A 20,270-nucleotide genomic window follows, 5' to 3' on the forward strand; every position below is an offset into this window, starting at 1 on the left:
GCTCACTGTGGCTGTGGGGTTGCGATTTGATTGCTCTTGCTTTGTGTACGTCCACGTGCTGTTGATTCACATGTCTGAACTATTTAAATCAATTTTAAAAAAATATAATATAAATCACAATTTATTTTAAAATTTTATTTAAAAATAATATGTATTGCCAAATGTCCTACTAATTCATTCAGCTATTTCCATTTCAATCCGTCCATGAAAGAAATTACTTGTTTCACTGAAATAAAATGCTAAAATATTTATTTATTGTAACTTAACAACATTGGAAGATGTAGTGCACGTTACTGCACGTTACTACTAAATAAATGAATATGCCAAGATTATAGGAGAAAATAAATGTATCAAGAAGTCTTATTTGTACCATCAACTATGTGGCTCATCACTTCTTTCCTCATTTATGGATTAGCTTGTTATTTTAAAAATGATTATATTCTTTATTATTTTTATTTTTATTATTGATACGCATGTAAGTGATGTAACCATCTAGTTTAAAACAGAGTTATTCAAGTCTCTTTCCCATTCAATTGCCTTTGAATGTGTATGCGAGTAGTGTCACAAGTCACAAAACATGGTCCCAAGTTCTGTACGGACTTTAAATTGGGAATTAAATGTTTATTCGTTAATGCTAAAAAAACACAAACAAACAAACAGTCAAACACCTTTCATTGAGTGTGTTATAGGCCATTTGAATCGCGGTAGAAAATTTCATTGAAAAATATAAATATATATATATATATATTGTAAAGTTACTATTTTGATTTTAGTGCAAATTAATAATATTGAAATATTACTTATTTTAAATCTTTTATTAATGAAATATTTTGAATATTATATATTTTATTATTATCTTATATTAATTAAATAATTTATTTTTATTATGATTTAAATTATTTAATACAAATAATTATTATAGATATTTAGATATTATTATCCATTTTAATAATTATAATTAAATATGTACATTAAATAGTTCATATTATTATAATTATTGTTTATTTTAAAAATTAGAATTAAATATCTATATATTAAATATGTTGTAATTAAATATTCTAAGAGAAGGGCATTAATGTTTTTTTCTATAATTCACATCCATTACTCCCAAATTTGGGAATAATGGAGATTACCCATCTATTGCTTTGACCATGGCATCCATTCTCATTCCTTACCTTTCCCAAACATGTGCTTCTCTTGAGATATATGTTAATTCCCATTCTTGGATAATCAAAACCTCCATTCCTAGATAATTAATACATTTTGTCCGATTTATTAGTTTTTATTTTGCTAGTGTTACATCACTTATATTCAATTTTTTTTGTCCATTTCCATTCTATATCTAATTTATTTCACTGTTATCTTTAATATTCATTTTAATCAATATTTTCTAACGAATATTTTATGAGCAGTTCAATTTTTTTTTTTGTCAAATTATGTATATATAGTGTTATTGCATTAAACATTTATAGTACCATTACAATATAATAGATGATATTTTATTCTTGTCCCTATTCATAATTTGAGTATACAAATTATACTCATCATTTGTTGATAAATTTTTAAAAAACTTAATTATTAATTTTATATAAATAATTAAGATTATGTTAAGTTTTACTCTGATGTTTTAGGTTACAGCCATTTATAATATTAATTTAGTTGACATTAACCATTATTAATATGTTGTGCAATTTTTATTTTTATTTTTTTGTTTGAAAAAAATTTATAAACCGCTAAATTTTTTTTTTTAAAAAAAAAAAGCAGTGTTGAGCAAATTGTTGCTCATTGATAATAACTAATAAGCAATTTAGGATTGGCCATCCAATTGTAATTTGTGACAAGATTGAGAGTAACACGTGTAAATCAATAACATGCGTCATTGTAAACCCATTTGAGGAGTAATCCCCTTTTCAATTCAATTTTGTTGATGAGTGCATGTGCCAAATGAGTGCTGTTTTTAATGGTGCTCAGATGGCATTCACTCTGGTCTGGTGTTAAGTTTTTAGGGCCATTAGTCGTTGTGCCACTTTAATTTGTGGTCATCATGGGATGGTTGAGACATTAATGTGTCATATTTGATCAAATAATCACACAAAAATAGTCCTTTTCCCACAAGGTCAATGAATAAGCATTCCCACTGCCAATTTAGATGTTGTTTGGATCAGCTTATAACGGACTGAAAAGCATTTAACTTATAAATTAAGTGCTTATGAGGTTTATATATGTGTTTAGATGAATTTTTTTGGATAAGTTCAAACGGTGAAATAAGCTCAAATGTAGCTTATTTCATAAGCGGTAAAATAACATCGTATGAAAATAAGCTATTTTTATAAGCTAATTGGTTAAGTGCAATTACTAAAATGCCCTTAGTCAATCCAAAAAATTACATGCTTTTATATTTCCCCAAATTCTCTCATCCCAAGAAGAAGAACAACAACAAAAATATTTTCACAACTGCAAAAGTGCTTCTGAATCTAATACATCTAAACAAAAAAATATGCATAAACACTTAACTTACTCTAAAACTACTTTTTCCAAAAGTGCTTCTACAAAACTTAAAAAAAAAAACACTTTTTTTAAAAGCCAATCTAAACGAGTCCTTGAAATCCATATAAAGAGCAAAAACTCCAACAAAATGAAGGTTCTTTTATGTACACTCACAAAAGCCTGTCTCATTACTGAAAGTCTAAAACAATAACATTATTTTTTTTAAATTTGGGAGAAAAACACTTGTAGGGATGGTGTGGTTGACGGAATTTTATATTACCATTAGGATCATAAATGAATTACCATGAATAGGAATATGATTCCCAGTCAAGTTAGCAAGAATATGTGTAATTTTTGTTTCGTTAACAAAACGGTAATATAACTAAAATATAATATTATTATGCTTCGTTACTAGAGATTCTTTCATTCTCTTTTTAATACAATATAACTAGATAATATATGTCAAATATTTGAAAAAATTAATGTCAAGAGATTTTTTATCTCCATCCAAATATTTGGATATGTATATTTTCATATAAAAAATAAGTCTGATTTCAAAACAAGCTATTAAAGCATTATAATGGAAGTAATTAAAAAAACATTGTAACACCACTTTTATAAAATGCAATCAATTTTTTAAAAATTAATATTTTTTAGATTTTATTTGAATTTCAAGTATATAATAAGGGAAAAAATTCGTATTCGGCTTAAAAAAAAAATGTGAGATGACCACCTATTGAGGATCATATGGACCAAGTTATCACATTTTTAAAATATGATATTCTCATTCTATATAACAAATGAGATAATATAATAGTATATGATATACATTCCAGGATAATCTATTATTATCCCTACCAAGAGGCCCCTTAAAAAAAATTAATTTATTTATCTTCTAAATAAAAAGGCAAAGATTTGATCTCCTTCCAATTCTTTAGTTAAAAACTTGTGGCCCATATTTATAAAAAAATAAAAAAATAAAAAAATTCAAAAATTCAAAATTTAAGTGATGTCATAAATACTTTTCTAATAAAATCACTATTATGTGAATATTAATGGATATTTATTATTTATTTTAAAATGAAAAAATAATATTAAATTATTTAATTTCAATTAGCGTTTATCAAAGATAAGCTAATATAAAAATTTTCTTCAAATCAAATTTCAAAAAAATTCCTTTAAATACACTCTGGATCATCAACTAAACACAACATTAGAATAAATTTTCCAATTCTATGGAATGCTTTGAATGAAACAATTATGAATAAAAATCATCACTGTTTCGGTAAAAACGACAAAGGGTGAACCCAGAAAATTTATGACATTTATGTCATAAAATAAGATTAATTTAAACAATTGAAGGATGCCATGTTGTGGAGGCACATGATGTTTTGATAATTTTCTTCCTCTTCTTCTTCTTTATTTTTTAATAGCTATAATCTATCATATATCCATATTGTTATAATTAAAAACAGATGGAATCTTTCAGTACATGTAAATAATTTTATATGGTCTCTAATCTCTATGATTGGAAAATGACATTGGAACCTTGTTTAATTAGGAGTATTTATAACTCTCAAGTCAGCAAAGGTATCAGATCTACACGCATAATCATTATTGAAACTGATAGTGTAATTTTTTATCACATGATTTTTGTTTTTATTTTTTAAATTTTTTATTTATAAAATGTGGATAAACCAATTAGATTTATGATTAAAAAAATACATAACACAGAGAAATTGAGAAATACAACAAAGAGTAGAAGTGAATGAGAAAGGGGACACTGAGTTGGGACATTCTAAAAAAATAAAATAAAATCCTCTACCAGAAATTCTATGGACAAATAAAAATAATAACACTAGTTGGATTACTGGTTGGTTATATTTCTCCAGCTTGTGTCCCCTCCATGGGATCTTAAAAAGTCAAGGTTCTGTTTTGCCAAAGTGATTGAACCCTCTAGCTTGATTCTTTTCAGTTTTTAGAGTTGCTGACAACCAATTTATGATTTTCAAAAAAACGAAACATAAAATATGTTTTTGCATGTTAACTAAATATTTTCATATAATAGCTCTGATAAAGGAACCTAAGCAGTCTTGAGAGGGCCTATAAATTAGACTCTCCAGGCCCTTTGCAACTTTGTTATGTTGGAGTTTGGCCAATGAGACAAGCTGAATAGGAGTCCAAAGAAATCCCAAATATAATCTCCAAAAGAGCAACGGATTAAAAAATGGTCTATTAGATTTAATCACAAGATAACAATGGATGGAAGTTACGCTCGGGAGCTTATTACATTTCATAGCAAGTAGGTTCTTATATGTGAGAATTTTTTTATCCCATGTCCAGCCAAGCAAAAAACATTGAAGGCCAGTGGCCACCGTCAAAGAGTATACCGTACAAAAGATTTAATTAAAAAATTAGCCAATTGAGTTGAGACACCATATCTTAGAATCTTTACTATCTAACAGTGTAAAATAAGACCAAAGATCTCCAGTAAAGTAGGTTTAATAACTGGAAATACAGTGACGAAAGAATGAATTAGGTTATTGATGGAGCTCATCAAGTATTGAGTGTTACTAAAAGTCTTGGACCATAGGTAAATTGGTGTACAATATTCCACTCAAAGATTTTGAAAAAAAAAAATAGTGTTTTAATTTTTTATTAATGGGATAATACATGTCCTAAAGGCAGGAAGACAACTCGCGATATCTTTTTGGAAAATGTTGGATAGGGATTCTAAGGTGCACGCACCTTTGGATTAATAATTGAATTGAATAACTTTGTAGCCGCCCACACCAATTACCAATTACCAATTACCAATTACCAATTACCAATTAGTTTGGGTCCAAAATTTTCATCACCACTTGTCAAAAACGAATGAGATTATTCATTATAGTGAGCAATATTAATTATTTAAAAACGAATGAGACAGTGGAGTCTTTTCCAACTGACCAAACGAGATCTAGGTTTATCTGTATCTGGTCCACCCCACATGGATTTTTGCAGACAAAATTTTCCTTCCATTAATACATTTTGGAAATTAATAAAGTAGATAGCCGCCTACATCTTGAAACAAAAAAAGGAGAAACTTTTGGATCAGGGGACTTGACACTTTTGAATAAGATAGCCTCCTGCTGGTGGTGGTGGTGGTGGTGGTGGTGGTGGGTAAAACTTTTTGGATCAGGGGGCTTGACACTTTTTGAATAAGATAGCCTCCTGCTGGTGGTGGTGGTGGTGGTGGTGGTGGTGGTGGTGGGTAAAACTTTTGGATCAGGGGGCTTGACACTTTTGAATAAGATAGCCTCCTGCTGGTGGTGGTGGGGGTAGGTAAAACTTGAATTCTACAAGTGACCGAAAATGTGCCGCGTATCAACCCCAAAAAAAAGAAAAAAGAAAAAAACAAAAGAAGCCCTGACTGACTGAAGCCCATTGTGACAATGCTTGTCATTTGTCCTTCTCCCCACCTGTTTGCCTGGATAGGTCTGAAATTTCAGAAGGTGTTTTTTATTTGTCCAGTATCTTTGATTTTTTCTCATTCTGCTGTATTTTATTTTATTCTCATCTCTGGTGAGAGGATTACCCTTCTGTCCTCTTATGTTATTTTTTCAATAAAACTATAGTTTATCCATATTTATTTTTTAAAAAAAATTAATATTTAAAATAAAAAACTACTGGACCATACTTTAGTTCTTTAAAACAGTGCTTATCATTGATTGTTTTATTTAGCAATTTCCAACTTTGTGTTCAAGTCAATCAAAGAGAGAGAGAGAGAGAGAGAGCAAGTAATGGAGGAAGAGGCGAGAGCAATAAAAAAGGGAAGTAGGGTTTGTCTGACTGGAGCTGGTGGATTTGTGGCTTCGTGGCTTGTTAAACTTCTCCTCTCTCATGGCTATCATGTCCATGCGACTGTCAGAGATCCATGTCTGTGCTTTCTTCTTCTTATTTCTTTCTATATATTAATTTATATACACACACACACACACACACACCTCTCTCTCCATGAACATCAACTTTGAACTGGAAATTTTCTTTACCTTCTTTTTTCTTTCCTTATGTTTTGATTCTCTTGCATGTGGCTTCACTCCTTTTCATTTCTTAGTAATCAAATGTTCAAGTCCTTTTTTTTTAATTTGTCCACAATCCTCAAATAGAGGATGTCTTCAGACTGTGAATTGTGTTGACAAATCATCCATGATTTGGAGAATGTTAGTTTGTGTTCAATTGCTTATCTTTAGAATGTTCTGCAAATCAGTTGATACTGTTTGTTATTTTCATTTGGTTATTGGTATTAGGTGACAAGAAGAATTCACATTTGAAGAAGTTGGAAAATGCCATGGAAAACCTTCAACTCTTCAAGGCCGACTTGCTTGATTATGACTCGATATTAGCGGCAGCTGCAGGATGTGAAGGAGTCTTCCATGTAGCATCTCCTGTTCCAACAACCAAAGTGCCTAATCCAGAGGTAAGTTTCTGCCTCAATTATATTCTCACCTATAGATTTGATTCCTGAATGTTAGTTTGATGGACACACAAAGCCCTCATGATCTCAGCTCACTTATTTCACTGCTCTAATAATGTGTGTGTGTGTGTGTGTGTGTATCCATTCTTCCAAAAATATTCTGAATTTTCTCCTTTCATTTATGATGTTTTTCTTACTTTCTTAGAACCAATTAAACTGTTGTAGAGACACTATCCATTTCATACAGTTTACTCGGTACCAACTTTTTGTTTCTCGTGGATAGGTTTGATAATACCAGGACAACAGTGAATAATAATTGTATCAGATCATGATTTTGTATTACATATATAGATGCATCAGTTGATTTATTTAATCTTGATCTGGATCTTGTAGATTTCTTAAAGTATGCTCAAGTTATGGATTTTAATTTATTGTCATTGTCCTAATTATTTTCATCTTATGTTACCAATGCTACAGGTAGAACTTATTTCTCCTGCTGTGACGGGTACTCAGAATGTGCTCAAGGCTTGCTCTACTTTGAGAGTTAAGCGTGTTGTTGTGGTGTCTTCGGGTGCGGCTGTGATATTGAACCCACACTGGCCAAAGGGAAAGGTTATGGATGAGGAGTGTTGGTCAGACCCGGAGCACTGTAGGATGACTGAGGTACTAGAGATAATTAATTCCTAAGAAAACTATGTGTATATATTACATATATGGTTTAGTTAGTACACAATTGGTTCTGCTACCTTATTGCATATGTCCCAGTATATAGCTGTGGCAGCGCTGGACTCAATTTTGTTATCATGCTTTATCTATACATTACAGGACCACAAGATTCAAAGATATTGATGTTTAATCTGATCACATATCCTGTTAAACTAACTGTGCTTCTTGTGATTTTGTATTTTTGCAATGTCGCAGAACTGGTATTGCCTTTCAAAGACACTGGCAGAGGCTGACACTTTCAAGTATGCAAAGGAGAATGATCTTGACGTTGTCACTGTTTGTCCATCAATGGTTCTTGGACCAATAATGCAGCCCACTCTGAATGCTAGCACCTTGTTTCTCATCAATATTTTGAAAGGTTTCTTACACTGTGGCACTAATCCTTCTCCTGCATTGTTTGTGGTCTCAAACCATTCTAGCAGCTAATTTGGATCAGAGATAGTATAAGATAATCTAAGAGTTCACTTGGTAGCTAAGGCCACTTAAACCACGTAGTATAACAAGCAAGTGAAATTAGGGTGATCCTTAATTGTTATTGAGCTGCATTGTCTTTCTAAGAATACAGAGTGTCCTTTTCTATTTTTAAACTTTGTGAGATTATGTTGTTTTCACATTGACCCCTTTGCAGGGCTCCGTGAGTCAAAGGAGAATAGTCTCTACCATACGGTGGATGTTCGAGATGTAGCCGATGCACTGCTCCTTGTGTATGAGAAACCAGAAGCATCTGGGCGGTACATCTGTGCAAGCCATCCAATCAAGATCAGAGAGCTCATTGATACTTTGAGGAGCATATATCCTAACTACAATTACCCAAACAAGTAAATGTCAACCTCTGCTGCCATGATACATTGTTACTGCCATCTCCAATTTTCTACCAGTTAACCGTAATATTTCTTGTGACAGCTTAACTGAGGTGGATTATGGTCACCTTGTCAGTTCAGAAAAGTTAAAGAAGTTGGGATGGAAATGCAGGCCTCTCAAAGAGACTCTCGTTGATTCGGTTGAGTCTTATAAAGAGGCAGGCCTCTTGAACAACTAAAGATGATGCTGGTTTTCATGCATGTTGTAAAACACTATTAAATTAGCTTGAAACATTGCAGTGCATTTGCAATGGTCTGTTCTCAATATCTGAGGAACCTTGCTGCTGTGAACAGTCCTTCAATAAACAATTCTATGTTATGAGCAGTTATCAGTAAAAAGTCATAATACTCTTTTCCAAGGCTGGAAAACTGACTTTAATCAACAGCTCCCTGTTGTCCATTCCCTCCTCCTACTTATCTGCGTATCCCATTCCAGATTGCATCTTTATATCCAAACTAGCTAGGGATTTCCTTTGGAACAATCGTGTCAATGGTGGTGGTGTCCAGCTGCTATTGGCAAGTTTGTTATTAATCCAACTAGGGTGATAAATGGCAGATTTTAGCAGATTTAGGATTTTGGCCAGTTAACCTGGCATAGATTGAAAGACACAGATTACAATTCATAGCAGACCTTCTAGTTGCTTTGGTGACAAGGATGAGATCCTCTACATACATGAGAAGATTGAAATTCAGAGAGAATCTAGAATTCCATCCCAGGAATCATATTCGAGTCCATAGCTTTATTGAGGATTGAGGTAAGGTTTTGGGAAGTTTTAAGATGAAAAGGTAAGGGGATAAATTAAGGATCACCTTGGCTTTGCATTAAAAGAGTTAAATGTGCAGTTGTATGTAATGTCTTCTGTTCTGTGGCAACTGTTGCTATTAAACCACAATAGTAGGATGGCAAAAATTATGGATGAAGAAGAGTCTTGATCAGACAAGAAATACTGCAGGATTACAGAGGCAGTGAGTGAGTGAGTGCAAAGTATGCCAAATGGGTGCTTCTGTGATGGTGCTCAGATGGCATTCAATTTCACTCTCGTGTGTGTTTTTAGGGACATGTAGTCGTTGTACTTGTACCTCTCTAATTTGGATGGTTCACAGACATTAACGTGCCATATTGATAATTAATCACGTCATATATAGTGGCAGTTTGGCCCTTATTTTTTCTTTGACTAAATTATGTGCGCATCCATCCAATTAAAAGTTTTTCTTCCCACAATGTCAATGAACAAGCATTTCCACTTTCAATTTGAAGTCTGCATAATGAGAGCCAAAATATGATAAACCACATAAAGCGCCCATATTAGAAAACGGGTATTAACTTCATAATTGTGCATATCTTTGATATAATTTATCATATTTTGTCAAAAAAAACTTTATGTTTGTTCATCTCTTTGATTTGACTTGGTTTCTTTTGTTAAAATATATGTATACACACACATGCACACATAAAGCTCAAGAACTTGAATTATTACTAAAAGTCTAAAACAAACTCATAATTTTTCAAAATTTGTCAGAAAAATACTCTTATAAGAGTGGTTCATTTTTCTTTTAAGTCGAAAAGTCAAAAGTTCAATTTTCTTCCAACTCAATAGTTGAGAGTTTGGAACTTGTCCATATTTACTAAAAAGATAAAAATAAAAAAAATACATATTTTAAGTGATATTTTATAGTAAAAGCCATAAATAATCTATTCTTTGTAAAAAGGAATTAAATCTCCAGCTTTAAATACTTTTCTACCAAAAAATTTATTTTTTTAAATATAATTTATTAATTATTTTTAAATAAATATGAATATTAGTGGATATTTATTATTGATTTTTTAAAGAAATTAACATTAAATTATTTAATCTCAGTTAACATTTTTTTTTGTTTTTTTAACAAATAATCAACAAGCGCTACTAATTTCAGTTAGCATTCAAGACAAGCTAATACAAAAAATTTCTAAATATAAAATTTTAAAAAAATGGCTTTAAATGCACACTGAATTCATCAACTAAACACAACAGTAGAACAAATTTTCGAAATTCTATTTGAATGATTTTCTTTGATGAAACAATTATGGATAAAACCATCATTATTGTTACGGTAAAGAAACAAATCACAAAGGGTGAACCTAAAAATTTATTATATTTATTTTAAAAAAGATTACTGTAAATAATTGAAGGGTACCATGTTGTGGAGGCACATGATATTTTCTGCTTGTTTTTTTTTATAAATAGCTATAAGCTATCAAGCTGCTAAATAATATATCGATATTATATATTAAAAAAAAATATATAGAATCTTTCATTACTTGTAAATAATTTTCTCTAGTCTCTATAATTGCAAAATAACATTCAAACCGTATTCAATGAGAAGTATTTAAAATTTTTAAGCCAGGCGTCAGACCTACACGCATAATTTTATTTATTTATTTATTATTATTTTTTTAAAAAGATAGATAAACTACATTCATTAAAAAAGAGAAGTACAGACCAACATAAAAAAAGCCCCAACCAGGGATACAATAGAAAGCAAAAAGAACAATAGCAACCGAACCACGTGGGTGGCCCAAAACAGGAATCAGAGAACACAAACTCTAGGTGTCGGACCTACACACATGATCATTATTAACGCTGAATATGTATTTTTTTTTATCACATGAATTTTTTAAATAAAGTTAATTGTTGGATAGCCAATGGTATGACACACAAATACAAAGAAGAGGGCAATGACACAAAAATGCAAAAAAGAGGGCAATGGTTCAAATATTTCCCAAATAGTATTGTTTATGTGTTGTACACTTAGACCCAATACTGTTCATCAGTTTCACCTAATGGCTTGGAAAAAGATCTATAGGCCACACAAAAAATGGGAAGATGAGGAATTTTAAACATTCAGGAATTCGATATTGCCCTACTAGATAAATGGTGGTGGAAAATCTATAATAGTTAGAAAGGATGTTGGTCTAAAATTATTTATTTTAACTTCTTCAATAGAGGACCTTTAAGACCACTATTTCACTATCTACCTAAGAATAAATGATTCTTTTAGCCTAGAATCACACAGACTCTACCTTCATTCAAATTTTGTCCCTTGATTATTGTCAACAACGATGATTCAACGTTTTTTGGTACACAACTGGTTAGAGGGTAGAGCTCCCAAAGATCTATGGCATGATCTCTTTAATGATTTCATCTTCCTTAGATTACAATCAGGCAATTCAAACAAGCACTTATCGTTCAAGTATTGATTTTTATAACAGCCTCCCCTTCTAAAACCTAATCGATTCTATTGTTTTTACCAGATTGTACTAGTGAGCAAGATGACACAAAAACCTGGTCCTTAGAAAGCAACAAGAATTTCATAGTTCGTTCATACTATAAATTTCTCATCGATAGAGGTGTGTGAAACTCACTATATCCACCCTTCTGGAGTTTTGAATGTCTGAGTAAAATAACTCTCTTCTGTTGGCTAGCATGTGAGGATAAAATACTGACTCTTACCAATCTAGCCATGAGAGGTTGTAATCTTCAGAATGACACTAATACTTGCGTATTGTGTCATAAAGGGTTTGAAACAACAGATCATCTTCTTCTAAGATGTGAGTTTACAATGCACATTTGGGTTTTTTCAGTTAAACTTTAAATCTACATTCCCATCATCATTTAATTTCAGAGGTCTGGACGTCTTAGATACTATCCACCGATGTTCGACATTAAGCTCTTTGGGACTTTCTTTTGAAAGCAATTTTTTGGAACATTTAGCTTGAAAGGAGCAATCGAAAATTTAACTCTCATGCTTTACCATTGCATTCTATTATTGTCAAAATTATTCACCTGTTCCTAACCTGGCTTTTTGCAATTAGAGATCCACACCTACCTAGCGACTCAATCTAGAACCTCAACCCTTCACTCATCTTTCTAAACAAGCGACAAAGCGAGCTCACCAGCACCGTGGCACCACAAACCACTTTAGGAGTGATTCTCCTTTCTGGCAACATGAGTAGACCTTTGTCCCATTCTGGTATATTTTGTCAACTCAACTATATTTCGTTTATTTTTCTTGGTGTTCTAGTGTGATGTTGTTAAAAGTACATCATCCATGGTGGTGAACTTTTTTTCCTTTCTCGTTCATGTTTTTATTTTTCTGTTCTTTGTTCTTGTCTGGGGCTCTTGTTAGTTTATTATATTTCAGCTTGTATTTTTTTTAATAAATCAGTGGTTTATTTAATTTTTATAAAAAACTACTGAAATGAAATTCTTTGATTAAAAAAAAAACTAACTGACGTAATTAGAGACAAATAAAAAAAGACGGAAAAGAGTGATTGATAATTTTCTTTAATTTTTATAAAGGGTGGATAAAAAGAGATAGCAGCCCTTCGTGATGGGGTGGGGGGTTTGACACCTGACTAAGGCAGCGGTAGCGTGGTAAGGTTGAATTTCAGAAGCGACTGTAAATGTGACGCGTGTCATGGGCATCTAGTAATTTGAAAGACCATTTGTCTTCTTTATTGTTTATTTAAGCCCCAACCTTGTATTCTTGTCAACAAACGAGAGCGCGAGGGCAGTGTGCAAGGCTGCAAGCAATGGAGGAAGAGGCGAGAGTTATAAAAAAGGGGAATAGGGTTTGTGTGACTGGGGCTGGTGGATTTGTGGCTTCATGGCTTGTTAAACTTCTCCTCTCTCATGGCTACCATGTCCATGCCACTGTCAGAGATCCATGTCTGTCTGTACTTTCTTCTTCTTATTTCTTTCTATATATATATATATATATACACACACACACCTCTCTCTCCATGAACATCAACTTTGAACTGGAAATTTTTTGTTTTTTCCCCCCTATTTGCCCCCTTTATGTTTTGATTATCTTGAGAATGTTAAAGCTTCCTTTTTCCTTTTTGTAATTAAAAGTTAAAAGCACGTTTTTGGTCACAATCCTCAAATAGAAATCAAAGATATTAAAGTTTACTTGTTATATAATATACTCAATATGACAATAGTTCATGATTTGTGCTGATAAATTAATCATTCATGATTTTGAGAATGTTTGTTGGTGATCAATTGCTTATCTTTGGAATGTTGTGCAAGCCAGTTGGTACTAGGTGTGTTATTTTCATTGCGTTATTGGTATTAGGTGACAACAAGAATTCGCATTTGAAGAAGTTGGAAAATGCGTTGGAAAACCTACAACTCTTCAAGGCCGATTTGCTTGATTATGACTCGATACTAGAGGCAGCCGCAGGATGTGAAGGAGTCTTCCATGTAGCATCTCCTGTTCCCACAACCAAAGTGTCTAATCCTGAGGCAAGTTTCTGTCACACGTCTAGTTTTGATATCTGAATTTGATGGACACACAAAGCTCTCATCTTACTTAATTATTTCACTGCTCTAATAATGTGTGTGTGTGTGTGTTTCCCGGTGTATCGATTATCCGAAAAAAAATCTGAATTTTCTCCTTTCATTTCAGGTTTTTCTTACTTTCTTAGAACCAATTTAGCTGCTGTTGAGACACTATCCATTTCATTCAATTCCTGTTTACTAGGTACCATCCCTTTTTTTTTTCTTGCGCGCTGATAGGTTTGATAATCCTATGACAACAGTACTGAATTAGTATCATTGCATGCATAGATGGATCAGTTAATTTATTTAATCTCCAGATCTTGTAGATTTCTTAAAGTATGCTCAATTTACGGATTTTAATGTTGTTATCTCCTAATCTTATGTTACCAATGGTACAGGTAGAAGTTATTTCTCCTGCTGTGACGGGTACTCAGAATGTGCTCAAGGCTTGCTCTGCTTTGAGAGTTAAGCGTGTAGTTGTGGTGTCTTCGGTTGTTGCTGTGACATTGAACCCACACTGGCCAAAGGGAAAGGTTTTGGATGAGGAATGTTGGTCAGACCCGGAACACTGTAGGATGACTGAGGTGCTAGAGATAATTAATTCCTAAGAAAACCAACTGTGCTTAATTTATCTATACATTACAGGACCACAAGATTTCAAGAACTTGATGTTTTATAACCTGATCACATATCCAGTTAAACTAACTGTGCTTCTTGTGATTTTGTGTTTTGCAATGTCATCAGAACTGGTATTACCTTGCAAAGACACTGGCAGAGGCTGATGCTTTCAAGTATGCAAAGGAGAATGATCTTGACGTTGTCACTGTTTGTCCATCAATGGTTCTTGGACCTTTGTTTCAGCCCACTGCGAATTTTAGCACCCTGTTTCTCATCAATATTTTGAAAGGTTTTTTCCACTGCAGTACCAATTTTTCTCCTGCATCTGCATTGTTTATGACCGGTCTCAACCCATTCTTAGAGCTAATTTAGATCAAAGATTCACTTGCTAGCTAATGCCACTTAAACCTCCTTGCTACTTGCTAGTATAACAAGCGAGTGAAATTAGGGTGATCATTAATTGTTCTTGAGCTGTGTTGTCTTTCTGATTAAGGATTTAATTAGTACTGTGTTCTTTTAATTTATTATTAAACTTCATGAGCTAATGTTGCTTTCTTATGACATGACCCCTTTGCCTTTGCAGGGCTCCGTGAGTCAAAGGAAAACAGGCTTTACCATATCGTGGATGTTCGAGATGTAGCTGATGCACTGCTCCTTGTGTATCAGAAACCAGAAGCATCTGGGCGGTACATCTGCGCAAGCCATCCAATCAAGATCAGAGAGGTCATTGATACTCTGAGGAGCGTGTATCCCAACTACAATTACCTAAACAAGTATGTCACTCTGCTGCTATGTTACATTGTTACAGCCATCTCTATCCATTAACCGTAATATTTCTTTTGACAGCTTAACTGACGTGGATTATGATCACCTTATGACTTCAGAGAAGTTAAAGAAGCTAGGATGGAAATGTAGGCCTCTCAAAGAGACCCTCATTAATACGGTCCAGTCTTATGAAGAGGCAGGTATCTTGGACAACTAAAGATGATACAGGCTTTCATACATGTAGTAACACTTATGAATTAGCTCGAAACATTGCGGTGCATTTGCACTTGCACTTGTTGATTTTTAATATATCAAGAACCATCTGTGAACACTCCTTCAATCTGCAATGTTTTGTTATGTGCAGTTCCTATGTTTTGACTTATACAATTTTTTGTCTTTTGATAATGGTGCCAAGCCCCGTTAAAGGGGCATCCAGGGATGCGCGCCAATAGTACTGATTCTAGTGTATAGTGTGGAAAAAGTATAATATTGTGGAAGTAAGATTTTGAACTATCACTTTTAATGGTGAGTTACCCGTGTTTTTTTTTTCTACCCATTCAAAGTTAAATTGCAAAATATGCTAAAATGTTCATAGTCTAATCGCATTGCACTCATTGCAAAAGATAGTCGTGTGAGATGTTTTTAAAGTCTTGAGTTTAAGTTTTGTAAAACACAATGATAATAATGAGTCTCCCGTTGTTGATGTTAATTTTTAATTCACACCTTTATTGTCGGATGAAGATGTACGGGTTGGATTTTTAATTTTTTTTTCATGTACACGCCCGTGATAGCTCTTGTGGCATTTATAAAAAAAAAATTATATATAAAAAAAAAAATTGTAGAATCTCTTGGTCGGCATGAGGATACTAATAAAAAGTTGCAATTTAAATCATCTCTATATCAGGATGGAAGTTAGAGTATTCGTTTAACAACCAAACTGAATTTTGGACTTTATTTTTCAAAAATATAAAGTAAGGAGTTTATTTGTCCATTGACATGGGCATAGTGAGGATCGCCCCCAGGCAAGCCAAACAAATGAGATGACAGAAGCTCCTCCGTCAGCGCATGGCATCCATCTCCACTTGTCACACACCAATGCATGCTCTACTTAATTATATGAATGCTAGCAACGGGGAGAGAGAGAGAGAGAGAGAATGGAGGAGGGACTAGAGAAGGGAAGGAGGGTTTGTGTCACTGGGGCAGGTGGATATGTGGCTTCGTGGCTGATCAAGCTCCTTCTCTGTCATGGCTACCAAGTCCATGGCACTGTTAGAGATCCAAGTATTTATTTGCTCTTTCTCTCCATTTATCATCTCACTGTAATTGCTTTGCTTTTAGTTCAGTAGTGTTAATGTCTATATTTGGTTTCCTTGATTTTGGTGTCTGTATTTTGCCTCCTTGATTTTGGTCAATCTTTTATGATTGTCATGTTTATATTTGATCACTTGTGTTATGTATTAAGTAGGTATACTTATATTTAGCCATTTGTACATATAAAGGCCTAGGAATGTTCTTAGGCATATACAGTCTTGTATTGTTATATATATATATATATATATATATTTATGTTCTCAATGTACATTGAGGCTTATCAAGCCTTATTCCTCTTCAAGTAGGCATGCGCCTGAAATTTGGCTATCACACACAACCAACAGTGGCTTGTTTTTTTGTTTTTTTATTTATTTTTTTAGTAAATTAATGATGAAATCCTTAATGAGGATGAATATGGCACCGTGAATAAATCTTGTTAAGAAATATGCAACAACATCGAGATGTTACACACAGTTGGTAATGTCCTGGTTAGGTCCAAACAAGTTTGAAGCATTGCGTGGGGATTGCATGAATAAAATCAACGATGACTGTATGTGAGCTCTTATGCCAAATCTCTGGTGGAATTTTCTTGAAAACAATTTTAAAGAGATGATTGGCGATGGGGGTTTTATCATGCAAATTGATGAATAATGTTTTGCTTACAATGGAAATGGGTTCACCGTTCACCTCAATTGTTGTTGCAGGTTTCTGCTTCTAACAATAAACACTTGTCTTACATGAAGAATATGGAAGTCTTTCCATTCATCATGTTACCATGTCAGGCTTCTTTTCATATTGTTTGCTTGAGTTTTAGTTTCTAGTAACAAAATTGGTAGTAATCCGGCCACTGTCTGAAATTAATTCATGGTTGTGGATCAGAACCGGTTACTGATTATATTGATTGTAAGATTGTTCTTTGAAATCAAATTGCTCAGTCAGAAGTCAACATCGCATTGCTAGTTTGATATACCTGGAATACTGAGCACTTGATTTTTTACATGGAAAACATATATCTATGTCTTTAGTATTTAGAATTCTAGTGATGGTCATACTCGGTTTCAGGTGATAAGCGGAATTCACATTTGATGAAGTTGGACAAAGCCTCTGAAAACCTCCGACTCTTCAAGGTTGAGTTGATTGACTATGACTCTGTATTAGCAGCAATTGCAGGATGTGAGGGAGTCTTCCATTTAGCCAGTCCTGTTCCTGCAACAAAAGTGCCCAATCCAGAGGCAGGTTTACCATACAGTTGCAATAATGATCAATTGAATTTTTCTTGATAAGATACTGCAGCTGAGGCATCCTTCATATCAGTTTGATGATAGTTTATAATAACTGAATGTGATTAATATCATCTTCAGGAAGAAGTTATTGTTCCTGCTGTATCAGGAACTCTGAATGTGCTCAAGGCTTGCTCTGCATTAAGAGTTAAACGTGCAGTTGTAGTGTCTTCTGTGGCGGCTGTCGCTATCAAACCACAATGGCCAGATGGCAAGGTTATGGACGAAGAGTCTTGGTCAGACAAGGAATACTGCAGGATTACAGAGGTAGTGAGTGCAAAGTATGCCTCTGCCATATAGTCATTAGATTAGAACACTTGATTTGCAATGTGGTTAACATCATTGCATAACTGCTACACACACTGCAAGATCACTGAGCAAGCTTGGTAGTAAAATGTTAACTCATTGATATCTTCAATATAATCACCTAAATTCACTTATTTACAACCGCTTTGAAAGCTATGTGCCTAGCATGGTAGATATCACATCCTTGTGTGTAGATATTGTGCTGATATGTATCTTACTAAACTGTAATTACTTTCTGAGAGTATGTCTCTGCCACAAGCCTACAACTAAATGAATTGGATTATTAGATGGAGATGTATTTTCAAACATTTTGCAGGAGTGGTATTGCCTTTCAAAGACAATGGCTGAGGCCGATGCTTTTGGAGTATGGACAGAAACATGGACTAGATGTTATAACTGTTTGCCCATCTTTGGTTATTGGACCTATGTTGCAACCAAATGTCAATGCAAGCAGCTTGTTTCTCATCACTATTCTGAAAGGTCTTTCTCACTCTATAACTACTGCTTGCATGAATTATCAATTTCAACCAAATGGGTCTGAAACTAGAGAATAGAAATATGTACAAGAACTAAATGAGAGCAGCCATTTTCAAAATTAACATCTGAGACTTCGTTGCGTTTGTTAGAAATAAAGCTGGTCTTTGCAGGAATCTGCAAATCAATGGAGGACAGAATCCATCACATTGTGGATGCTCGAGATTTAGCTGATGCGCTGCTACTCACATACGAGAAACCTGAAGCATCAGGACGGTATATTTGTTCATCTCATGCTATCAAGGCTCATGACCTTGTCGAGATGCTGAAGAACGTGTACCCCAACTATGATTACCGAATAAAGTAAGCAGCATCCTGCCATTACATTTCAGTTTGATATAATGTGGTATCATGTTAATATTATTTCATTTTGGAATTTGGATCAACAGGTTTACTGAGCCGAATTATGTGTATTTACTATCTATGGAGAAGTTAAAGAAGTTGGGGTGGAAATGCAGGCCTCTTGAAGAGTCCCTTGCTGATTCTGTTGACTTCTATAAAGAAGCAGGTCACTTGGAGAACTAGAGAAGCATGCTTGGAGGAGGCTCTCGGGTTGAATAAATAAGCTTGAGACTTTGCAATGTAGTTGATCATGCAATGGTGTGGCATTTCTTTGGACTGGCCTGCTGTTCTCAATACCTAAGAACGTGCTTGTCATTTGAAGCTTCAATAATTTCCTAATTCAATTCCATGTTATTTTTTCCATTATTTCAGTTTTTTTTTTTTAATAAGATGGACAAGCTATAGCGCTCCATATAGCCACTAGAAAATGAAGGTTTTTTTTTGTTTGCCAAAAGGGAGCTTAACAGCTAAAGAAAAGAAAAACACAAGAACAAGACTCCTTAAAACTGGAAATCACAGGCCGAGATCGCTTCCACCAGCCATTTTGGAAGCTTCATCCCTTATGAAATAACATCACAACAGGGTTCCTTAAAGCAAATTTTCCAAGTTTGCCTACCACTCGAATTTAGATGTCTGGGGATATACTCCACTTTAGCATCATTACAACTAATGATATGGCTTCGGATCTTCTCTATCAACTCCTTATATCTCCACGTTGCCAACAGATCATCCTCGTACATCAGATCAACTAAAGTCGTGCAGCCTGAAAAGATGCGATTTGGATACACTTTTCTGTCCAAGCATGTCCAGAGAGCATCTTCACTAGAAAAATGAAGGTCTTAACCCACAAAGAACTTGTTAAGGGTACATGTGGGTTTTTAAATACTCCATGCATCCTAAGTTTTTCTTCCGCCAGGATTTGATTCTCCGTCACCCATGTGCCAAGGGACCCTTGGTGCCAACATACTATGAAGCCGTTGATTTCTTAAAGCTACTCTACTTCATTTTCAATAGTGTGGTAAATTAAAATTTTTACATAAATTATTATTTATTATTATTGTAAAATGCAAAAATCATAGAGATTGAGTTTTAATTGACTTTTGGAGGGTGGACCTGCCCCTAGTTAGAGAGCCACTCGTTAGGGTTGCTGCTAGTTAGTGTTGCCCTGAGTCTTTACTCAACTTAAAGGTAGTTTGTTTATGTTCTTTTATGTCTAGTTTTTATCTTTTATATTCAGCTTGTTTGGTCAATTACCTAT

At 33.7% G+C, this 20,270-nt stretch overlaps 2 protein-coding genes and 1 pseudogene across 3 annotated transcripts; all 3 read left to right on the forward strand.

The window, feature by feature from the left end:
• The first annotated feature begins 6,226 nt into the window (after window positions 1–6,226).
• On the forward strand, window positions 6,227–8,877 carry LOC120261861 (cinnamoyl-CoA reductase 1-like). The gene is made up of 6 exons (XM_039269869.1): window positions 6,227–6,405; window positions 6,777–6,946; window positions 7,421–7,606; window positions 7,865–8,027; window positions 8,298–8,487; window positions 8,573–8,877. The coding sequence occupies exons 1-6, from the start codon at window positions 6,270–6,272 to the stop codon at window positions 8,706–8,708; spliced, it is 981 nt and encodes a 326-aa protein (XP_039125803.1). The 5' UTR covers window positions 6,227–6,269; the 3' UTR covers window positions 8,709–8,877.
• A 4,176-nt stretch (window positions 8,878–13,053) lies between these two features.
• Window positions 13,054–15,621, forward strand: LOC120259883 (cinnamoyl-CoA reductase 1-like). Of its 2 annotated transcripts, none has more exons than XM_039267344.1 (6): window positions 13,054–13,238; window positions 13,651–13,820; window positions 14,255–14,440; window positions 14,601–14,763; window positions 15,058–15,247; window positions 15,321–15,621. In XM_039267344.1, exons 1-6 carry the CDS (start codon window positions 13,103–13,105, stop codon window positions 15,454–15,456), a joined length of 981 nt encoding a protein of 326 aa, XP_039123278.1. In that variant the 5' UTR covers window positions 13,054–13,102; the 3' UTR covers window positions 15,457–15,621. The 2 variants fall into 2 exon arrangements, with proteins under 2 accessions (XP_039123278.1, XP_039123279.1); XM_039267345.1 differs by having other exon boundaries at window positions 13,117–13,242.
• A 758-nt stretch (window positions 15,622–16,379) lies between these two features.
• LOC120262090 lies at window positions 16,380–19,356 on the forward strand (annotated as a pseudogene).
• The last annotated feature ends 914 nt before the right edge of the window (window positions 19,357–20,270 follow it).

Source organism: Dioscorea cayenensis, chromosome 5 (genome assembly GCF_009730915.1).
Source record: "Dioscorea cayenensis subsp. rotundata cultivar TDr96_F1 chromosome 5, TDr96_F1_v2_PseudoChromosome.rev07_lg8_w22 25.fasta, whole genome shotgun sequence".
Classification (NCBI taxonomy): Eukaryota; Viridiplantae; Streptophyta; class Magnoliopsida; order Dioscoreales; family Dioscoreaceae; genus Dioscorea; species Dioscorea cayenensis.

Excerpts from the sequence above, each read along its gene's own strand:
- LOC120259883 (XM_039267344.1), top strand. The coding sequence starts at position 13,103 with ATGGAGGAAGAGGCGAGAGTTATAAAAAAGGGGAATAGGGTTTGTGTG. Across the intron at positions 14,764-15,057 it reads TCTCATCAATATTTTGAAAG|GGCTCCGTGAGTCAAAGGAA; the intron begins GTTTTTTCCACT and ends TTGCCTTTGCAG. Across the intron at positions 15,248-15,320 it reads AACTACAATTACCTAAACAA|CTTAACTGACGTGGATTATG; the intron begins GTATGTCACTCT and ends TTCTTTTGACAG.
- LOC120261861 (XM_039269869.1), top strand. The coding sequence starts at position 6,270 with ATGGAGGAAGAGGCGAGAGCAATAAAAAAGGGAAGTAGGGTTTGTCTG. Across the intron at positions 7,607-7,864 it reads AGCACTGTAGGATGACTGAG|AACTGGTATTGCCTTTCAAA; the intron begins GTACTAGAGATA and ends GCAATGTCGCAG. Across the intron at positions 8,028-8,297 it reads TCTCATCAATATTTTGAAAG|GGCTCCGTGAGTCAAAGGAG; the intron begins GTTTCTTACACT and ends ACCCCTTTGCAG.